The 10063-nt window shown below is 44.5% G+C and overlaps 1 protein-coding gene across 1 annotated transcript; it reads left to right on the top strand.

Annotated features, from left to right (window-relative positions):
• The first annotated feature begins 2199 nt into the window (after nt 1-2199).
• rpl14 (ribosomal protein L14) lies at nt 2200-4894 on the top strand. Its single transcript, XM_048994156.1, has 6 exons — nt 2200-2295; nt 3311-3412; nt 3532-3626; nt 3774-3873; nt 3960-4013; nt 4786-4894. The coding sequence occupies exons 1-6, from the start codon at nt 2293-2295 to the stop codon at nt 4858-4860; spliced, it is 429 nt and encodes a 142-aa protein (XP_048850113.1). The 5' UTR covers nt 2200-2292; the 3' UTR covers nt 4861-4894.
• The last annotated feature ends 5169 nt before the right edge of the window (nt 4895-10063 follow it).

The following is a 10063-nucleotide window of genomic DNA, read 5'->3' as shown; positions in this document are numbered from 1 at the left end:
CAAGATTAACTCCACAGAGGCAAAGGGGGACATGTCCTGGCTAGGCAATGGAAGCAACAGTTTGTGACTCAATGGTAATGGTGTGAACAGCTGGTGATGGCCAGACCGCCCCATTTGACAATGCTTTCCATGCAACTTTGAAAGACTGCAGCCTACGAAGGCTATGCCTCTCTAGACCTTCAAAAGGATGTAGCCCCTAAATTCAGATACAGCTCTGTAGTTGCCCACCCCCATCAAGTATTACCAACGTTGCTAAAAAAAAAATAGACCAAGGGTGTTTCTTAATACCATGAAAGCAAAGATCATACTTGTGGTCTTGGCAAGACTGGCCCTTCTACCTTACCTCCCACAAACAAACTTGGGGCGCAATGAATCATGGGATTGGTCTTGTTTGGTGAGGATGCAACCGATATATCCTTGATACTTGGGACGGGGCGAGAACAACATCCAGGGATTTTTCCCGTCTTTTGTACTTCTCTTCTGAGCGCTGGAAATGGTCTTCAGCAATGGAAGAAGACATAAAATGGGAATACGAGCATGCAAACTGCGAAACACCCTCGGTCTCTGCAGGCTGGTGTACTGGGCGTGTCGACAGGAAAAGTATGGCAGTGGGTGAAACCATGGACATACTTTCCATTGCGCTTTCTGGAAGTATGGCGACAAATGTAAAGAAACATAGGACATGACTTACGCTTTATGAACAAATATGAATCTGACATTTCATTATTGATATCTGTTAATCATAGTTATTGCCAGACCTAAATGACTGGTGAATATGTGGCTTCTGTCTGAAATATAATGGCACTTTATTGATTCCTGTGGAGAAGCTCTCTTTTTGACAGCCCCATCTTGCTGTCCATGACATGTTGGAGAGTGCAAGACGGTGTGAATGGCGGCCAACCTGCAGCGGTACCCATGCGGCTGGAAGGTTAAGAGTCTTACTTAAAGGCCCACAGACCTGACAATATTCCTGAAGCTGGACTAATGACCTTCTAATCATAGGCACAATGGCTTGACCTGCCGATTCACACGCTGCCCCTACAACATTTATTGACAACATTTTTGGCCAAAAGAAATTATATTTTTGCACAGCATATGCGCCGTTCAACCATACCCTTCAAGGAAGAATTTTATGAATCATCCCTGCCCCTTTTCTTGCTAAGAGCAATCTGCCCGTGTCACTCCTTTTAGGCCTGGCACAGGTGGCATATTCCATCTAACTGCATGAGTTGGCACACTAAATCAATCAGGTTGTGGGAGCTGCAATCTGTCAAAGCGTCAGCTTCAAGAAGCAGTCAAAAGCAAACTGAATTTTAAAAGCCAGTCTCAATATTCCTATATAGACAGTTGTTTTATATGGACTTGGATTTAAGAATAAGTATCAGGCTAGAAACGGATACTTATGTAACATATATGGACAATCATATTCTAGCTAAATGTTACAGGGTGGAAAACAATGCTTTATCTTAAGCTTGATGTATGTGGCATTCTAGTAAAAGTACATTTTCCCCAGGCTCCATAGCACGATCCGATTAAATACATTTCGATTTTGTAAATGGAAAATGCTAGTCTAGTAATAAACAGTAAACTCGTGAAAAATGTGATGTTAATATTCACTTTGAATTTTTGTAAATTATTAAATGGTGTTTTTGAAGCAGCAAATCCTATCTACTAACAGTTCTGAATTCCAAATGCCAATGTCCACCAGTTCTTGGGCCTGTCACTACAGCATCCGAGTTAACTGTGGATGTGAGCTGCACATGTGCCGGTATTGAAAGCCAAATGCGAAAGCAAGTAAAAACTAATTACAAATTATTTAAGAATAACAAAAACTAAAAACTAACTAAAAGCAAGTCAAGAAAACGCATATGTGCAGTTCCTGTGAGTGGCTTTGTCAATGGCAATACAGAATTAAAGGTAATTAGCCATTTTATTGAAATTTATGCCAATACATGACATGGGTCTGAACTTTGTATAACTGGTAAGGGTGTAGTTTTGGCAGATGATCTTAAGTCCTTTATTACTTGAATAGTTTAATACTTTAATAGTTTAACACGGTTGACTCAGATAGGCAACGCATATGCGACTCAAATCCACGGTTATCTAAAATCCTGTAGTGACGGTATTTGGGGGTTTCAGACGGTTCTAGATGCTGAGTGATTTCTATGCCTCACTCTATATATATTACTAACGGGCCGTGACGAAGGAAACGCACCTGCGCACTGAGTATCCGGACGTCGTATCTGCACCGAACGTCACTTCCGTCTTTCTTTTGGTCTCCGGACTGCCATCATGGTGAGCGTGTGGGGGCCTTCGCCGGGTTAAAACCTTTATTTTTTCGGGCCATCCAGTCGGGTGCGGTGTCTTGGTAAATGGCGGTCGCGCAACATAACAACCTTGGGAGCTTTAGGCTGCTGGTTTCCTCCTGTGCTTGTCGCATATATCTGTGGAATTTATTGCCCGTCGCTGGGGCGATCTGGGCATCGTGTTTCTTAAAAACGCGACATTAGGTCGGGCGGGTACCCTGCTGCAGGCCTCGCTGTCTCATTCTCGGCTTTTAGTCCTAATTTTATTTTACCTCATTTATACATATATCACTCTCTTAAATATAATATATATATATATATATTGCTTTCAGTAACTGGATGAAATATCTCTTTCGAGTTGCTGCTACCCCAGCAGTTCGTTTGAACCGTGATTGTTGCAGTGATGTGCTGTTGAATTGTCCTTGTGCTTGTCTGGATCCCTCAAGCGTATTGCGCCTATGAATTTATTGAACATTACTCATAAAATTTGTCTTAGTTGCTAAACTGTAAACAAACACTGGTAAGTTCTAAACACGGTAGTTATTAAGCCTGGTATCCGCACGCATACGTGACTGATAACTGTCACTGTCCGTATCCAGCAGCAAGAAAGTGTCCCATTTAAGTTCGGCTTGGTCTATTAGATTTGTCATGGGTGATATTTATGTGCATCGCGACACTGAATTTAACAATAGGAAAGCTGCAGAGCGGGCACTGCTTACGACCAGACAGCATAGTCGCCGACTGTCCAAGGCGCCATGACGTCACCTAAGAATATTGATGGTTATATTTCAGGGGGGTTTCTCGCGGATTCGCTGTGTACTTTGCGCTGATTTGGTGATTAGTATATTTATATTTGTATTTACATATCGTGATAGTCATTAGCATGGAAGGTATTCTCTGCACAGCTAAGTGAGAGGTTACTAAATGACTAAGCGTAATAATTAATGTCTGAATTTAGGGCACATTGGTTTGTGATTGTCTGCCTGACGCTGTCTGTTTTGCAGGTTTTCAAGCGCTACGTCCAGATTGGCCGGGTGGCCTACGTGGCTTTTGGACCCTATGCGGGAAAGCTGGTGGCCATCATAGATGTTATTGACCAGAACAGGGTATGTGTGAGACCCTGCTGCTCTGAACGCCAACGGCTTGCGTGTTTTGCTGTCCCACCACAGGGAGTGGAGGGGTGGTGTTGGTGCCCGTTGCTTGACGCGGCTTTCTTGTCTCCTAGGCTTTGGTGGACGGCCCGTGCACTGGCGTGAAGAGACAGGCCATGCCCTTCAAATGCATGCAGCTCACAGACTTCATCATCAAAGTGCCCCACAGGTCAGTCGTCCAGCGTGAACGTTGTGATGGTGACACAGCGTAGGGGCATCCTATCATCATCTCCGTCAACGGCCATGAATGTTGTGGTAGTAACTCTAGGATCGATCTCGTGTGCGAAAACCTATAACTAGTCCCCGCTGTTAACAGTGCCCGTCAGAAGTTTGTCCGTCGCGCCTGGGAGAAGGCCCAGGTCAACGAGAAATGGACTCAGAGCAACTGGGCCAAGAAGATCGAGGCCAGGCAGAAGGTACGATCCGCAGGAGCCGAGGGAAAGCCGGCGTACTGACGGTCATGTATCTGTGACGCTGACTTGCTGGTGGTGATCTTTTGCAGAGGGCCAAAATGTCGGACTTCGACCGTTATAAAGTGATGAAAGCCAAACGTATGGTACGTTCAGCCTCCTCCACAGTTTTGTGCGAATGCCATCCCTCTCCTACAGGTGACTAGTTGAGGCCCAGAAAGTAGAAAATCTGCCCAGCTGAGTATAGAGTCATACTCAGCTGGTTGGTTGATACAAAATCATGGCCTGGATTTTTACTTTCTGCACCTGAACTATCCACCTTTGCTCTCTCCCTCGCCTTATTTTTTTCGTTATTTTTAGTATTTTTAGGCCGTATAAGAGATGTAAGAGATTGCTACCAAACACTATGGTAATCAGAAATGATTCATGCACATGGGTCATTCCCACAAACTTGAAAATTTTTCTAAATAGTCGAAAGATAGGGTTTGCGTTTTTGTGTAGAGCAGTTGGCATCAACTTTTTATATGAAATGTATTTCAATTTTCAACTTGCAAATAACCCACAGGCAATCGATTTGTGTGTGAAGATAAATTTTTTTGTAATTTCTGTAAACCTTTCCCTGGATTTCATTCAATACTTCTGTTACGGAAGTAAATGGTGGTAAAACTGAACACCTTAGAGGTAAAATTATCAGTTGTATAATTTGTCTGCCTCAAAAAATATTCTAGAAATTTGCTATGATACAGTAATGAGTTTGTGAGAATGATCCATATGGTGCCAGTGGTTACGGAGTGCTCCGGAGTTCTGGTGCTGCTGAGTCGTGTTCCAGTAACTGGCTCCCAGGGTACTGGAGACGTGCTTTCTATCCTGGCATTTAAGATGAGCCCTCTAGCTTATCCTGAACTGTCTCTTCTGCAGAGGAACAAGATCATCAAGCATGAGCTTAAGAAGCTCCAGAAAACGGCTTCTGGATCAACGGCAAAGAAGGCATAAACTCAAATGGGAAAATAAAACCCTTTGACAGTTATTTTCAGACTCCGCTGCTTCTTTGTGTGGTGTGTGTGTGTGTGTGTGTCCCTTTCAAATTGGCCAGCATGGGGAATTTCCCCAGTTTCGTTATGTCGGCCATGGCAGTTTTATCTAACCCCTACCTTCACTGAAATGCTGAGCTGGATCTGTGAGCTTTTCCATCCCATCCATTTTCCAAACCGCTTATCCTACTGGGTCGCGGGGGGTCCGGAGCAATGGGCACGAGGCAGGGAACAACCCAGGATGGGGGGCCAGCCCATCGCAGGGCACTCTCACACACCATTCACTCACACATGCACACCTATGGGCAGTTTAGCAACTCCAATTAGCCTCAGCATGTTTTTGGACTGTGGGGGGAAACCGGAGTACCCGGAGGAAACCCCACGACGACATGGGGAGAACATGCAAACTCCACACACATGTGACCCAGGCGGAGACTCGAACCCATGTCCCAGAGGTGTGAGGCAACAGTGCTGACCACTGCACCACCATGCCGCCCCTTGTGAGCTTTTCATTTGGGTTAAAATTTGCTAGGTTATCCAGTGGAGCTGAGAGGTTGTAGCTCAGGACTGAATAACACAGCCTATAGATGCTCATATTTAGTAATATACCCAAAGAACCCCGTGAAGATGTATCACAGTCTAAGATCCAGCTAGGGTACTGATGGTGTTAAATTATTGCTCACTGAAATGCCGGGCCAGTGTTTGTCATTTTGAGAGACTTGCCAGTAATGTTTGAACGGTGGAAAAGGGGCATATTAACCAATGGGGTGGAGGGTATGACTAGACTTTAAACAGCTATTTGGGTTGACTGTGGAAGCTAGAATTCCTACTACGTATTGTTTGGGTGGTGTTTGCGAATCGACAAGCAGATGAAGTTCTAATTGTGTAAAGCAAGGATACAGGTGATTCCCGCAGTGTCCGGTAGATGGAGCTAAAGTTCATGATAAAATCATCGCTGTTAATGTGAGAGGACGAGAAAGTTTTTTTTTTCTGACGTGATACACTGCAGTTTCAGATTATAACTAAAAAGATTGTTACTGCTGTCGGAGCTTTTCATTTTCCTTTGTTGAAAAAAACTCAAACCTTGACTTTCCAGTTATGATACAATCTGAAAAAAAAACTTTTACACTATCTTTGATTCAGAAACGAAATTAAATAATTGATAGTAAATGAGTCTAGTTGAAATGCAAAGACTGAATGTTGAAAAGTTGCATCATAATATTTTGCTCTCAAAATGGTTGTAATCTGCTCTTATTTCAACTACAGTAAATATAGTTAAGAAGGTGAATCTACATAATTTGGATGTTTAAATTCAGTAATGTGAAAAGCTTCTTTACATGTCGGGATTCGCACTGTAGCATGAGAGCATCGAGGTCCCATAACCGCCATGATTCCAGGATGTTATGTCTTCTCTGAGATATCCCCCCACACACACACCCTCATAAAGACACTGCATTTTAAAATTTAAATGTGCACCTAGTGGGAGGGGGAAGTGCCCTGGGGATTAACTCCCCAGCCTCAGGGTCTGGGTGGCAGGACTCGCTGTCTACCACGGTCCCTTCGGCAAGGGGGGGGTGGGCTTTGGTTTTTTCACCATTATGTAACTTTATAAAAATATTCAGAACTGTGCACAAATGATTTATTATTAGTCAGAAAATGTTTAAAGCTATTTATCTGGGTGATAAATGTATATTTGTTAGGGGGAAAAAAAACATTAGAACATAATGCAAATTATGAGTAACAATAAAAACTAACAGGGATTTTCTTCTCCAAAAAGTTACCGATGTCTTCTTGGATGGTTACCTGAACACCATTTCGGTTCCAGAACTTTCCCCTGCCGTTCCTTGGGTTTGTTACATTTCAGAAGCAGCTCGATTAATTAAACAATTAATTGAATAAACTGGAAAGGTCAGTGAGGTATTGATTCGTCATAGGAGGTTTGCTAGTGGTCGAGTGCAAAACAAACATGGATGTGTTAGATGGTTACAGCGACTTCTGGGGGGGCTTTACGGGAGGCTGTGAACTGACTCAGCTGACACACTTTGACAGAGATAAAGTTATAGTTTTGCACCAACATGAAGATCTTAAACACGGTTTCTTTGCCTGTCTAATTACAATAAGGAAATGGTGCAAACTTTGGTCTCCAATTCTGTGGATTATTATCATTTTTCCTTCATATCTCCTTAGGCGACTTCATTCCCCCCAGGTGTCCCTGCTCTTGCTGTCTGTTCCTGAAGCTTCACCCGAAGATAGCAGCAGATCGATCTGCTGGATATTTCGCACTGCTGAATGACATCCACAAATTCAGGCCATTACTCTGGGAGCAGGGAGGTTGTGCTCCTTGCGTGTCTTGGGAGGGGGTCGAGGTGATAAACGGGAGCCAGACCCAACACTGTCAGAAAAAAAAGTACCAATTTGTACCTTTGAGGGTGCAATTACTTGTCATTGAGGCTGCACCTGCAAGGGCCTGCGAGTTGGACTCTAGTTGTAGGTAAATATACTGTTTAAGTTACAGAAATGGACCCTGAAGTACATTTTTGTACCATTGGGGTACATTAATGTTGTTTGTACCTTGGGGTACAAGGCTGTACCCATTTTTCTGACAGAGAATGCCTGAGCGATTAATCAGGAGAATTCCCAGTGGGCCACCCTGGCTGGAGGCTGGTGACAGGGGTATTGTAATTATGCTATAACGCTTAAACTTAGACAGTGGTTCTCAGACTGTGTGGCATGCATTACTGGGGGGAGGGAGGCAGGCAGGCATGATCCAGGCTGATTGTGGAACGAAAATGAATATTCAAATCATGTAACAAAATTTCCTTGGGGTGTGACATTCCTGGGCTGAGTGTCAGTCCCACATCGGCTCCTGCCACCTCCCCACCCTCTAGAGCAGTGTCTCCCAGTCCAGTCCATTTGTAAAAATGCGGACTGTCTGGCAGGAGCTCGGCGGGAGCCAAAACGTGGACTGTCTGTGGGTCCCCGAGGACTGGGTTGGGAGACCCTGCTCTAGAGGGATCAAAAGCTCAAAGATACACCCACGTTGTTTCAATTCATCCATGTATTGAAGGAAGAAAGGGATGAAGGACAAAACTAAGGCTTTTCATATAGGAGGTGAATGACAGAGGATGTTTGCTCTGGACGTATTTGCAGTGTCTTTATATAATGCTTAAGGTTACCTGTACCTGCATGTGAAGCTGAGTTTGCAGCCATTCCTACGTATCCACACTGAGTAACACTGAGTTACCATGTTTTGCCGACAGATTTCAGCAGAAGCTGAGACCAGACCTCTGTCTCCAAAACCACAGGCTCCAGCTCATTGAGGGAGACCCCAGACATCCCCAAGCCTGCTGGGAGACGTAGTCCCTCTAGCGTGTTCTGGGTTTGCCCCGAGGACTCTGCCCATTGGGAGGTATCTGGAACAGCATCCTTGGGATCCGATTAGGTAGCTTCGATGCAGGATGCCCAGACCACGTCAGCTGATTCATTTCCAACTGGAAAGGACATCAGGACTGCTAACTCAGTCAAGGAACGTGAGCTCAGGACCTCGGTGGAGAAACCCCATGTCACGACTTTTGTCTTTCGATCATGACCATAGGTGAAGGGAGGGGTGTAGATCGACTGGTAGATAGATCATGAGCATTGTGTGATGACTCCTGTTTCACCATCTACATACCTTTGTCACTATGGGTGGACCAACCCCCCCATATCGAAGGAGCAATCCACTGTGCTCCAAAAGTGCTGGATATCCTGGTCGAATCATCTGCAAAGTAAAGTCAAGAACAGCAACACCAATAATAATAATAATAATAATAATAATAATAATAATAATAATAATAGGTGCAGTGGTTAGCACTATTGCCTTGCACCTCTGGGACCTGGCATCAATATTCCACCATGGTTCCATGTGTGTGGAGTTTGCATGTTCTCCCTGTGTCATCGTGGGGTTTCTCCGGGTTCTCTGGTTTCACCCCCACAGTCCAACAACAACAACAACAACAACATAATAATAGATACTTTATTGATCCCTGTGGAGAAATTCTGTTTACACCTCCCTCTATTTGCTCTCTGTAGGTGAGAGTAAGCTGGCTATGAAGGGCAGCCAGCTGTTGCAGCATCCATGGAGCTGGGGGTTCAGGACTTTGCTCAAGGACCCAAGATGTGCTGAAGCCAGGCTTGAACTGGTGACCTTCTGATAACAGGCATAGAGGCTCAGCCCACTGAGCTATATGCTACCCCCCTGGGGTTAATTGGAGTTACCAAATGGACAGTAGATGTGCATGTGTGAGTGAATAGTGTGATTGTGCCCAGTGATGTATTGACACAGTAGCCTTCCTTCCTTGGCCTTATGAAAGGGTCTTGCCCCTCTTCTTTAGTTTTCAGCATTTATGTCACACCTATAATAATTAATGCTGATAATTAATGATAATGTCTTAAGGAGAGGCCACATGTCATGACGCAAGCTCACGGTAGCAGGAATTTCATAATAAAGTTGTTTCTCTCCGTGGAAGCTGTTAGCGTAACTTCACAAGACACCTTTTCCGCCTATCGTCATACTATCCAAAAACGCTTATTGGGTAAGACTTCTTACCAGCAGCTGCAGGCAATTAGGACGGTCAAAATGACAACTTTTAGTTTAATTCTGGGCCTGGCGGGATAATTGATAATACAGGTCACTACACCCGGACATTTCAACTGGTTAATTTGCAGGACACTTTTTGCTTGGCATCAAATGTACAAATTATAAGATAGCTGAGTCTGTGAGCATCTTTATGCTTGTACACCAGACACTTATTTTTCAGCACCATGCCTAAACGTAGTGCATCCATAATGGCAGTAGGTGGCAGAGTGGTTAAGGGCATAGACCCAGAAGGGTTACTGGGGAGGCCTGTAGACTGTCCCAGGCAGAAGAGGGTACTGGGTTTCACCCTGGATGGGATGCCAGTCCACCACAGGGCACATACACAGGGAACTTTGTCACACTGCATGGGGAAGACCCAGATGATATGGGAGCAGCATGTAAACTTCACACACACACAGACCTGAGATTCAAACCCCGAATACTAGAGGTGCACGACATCAGTGCCACTCACTGAGCTAGCAATGTCCCTGGGTTTGGTTTCAACATTAGTAGGGACTAAATTAGCCCCAACCCCCCCCCCCCACAG

Source organism: Brienomyrus brachyistius, chromosome 23, assembly GCF_023856365.1.
Source record: "Brienomyrus brachyistius isolate T26 chromosome 23, BBRACH_0.4, whole genome shotgun sequence".
NCBI classification, from domain to species: Eukaryota; Metazoa; Chordata; class Actinopteri; order Osteoglossiformes; family Mormyridae; genus Brienomyrus; species Brienomyrus brachyistius.
The sequence above is the reverse complement of the archived record's forward strand: the minus strand, read 5'-3'. Positions and strand labels throughout refer to the sequence as shown.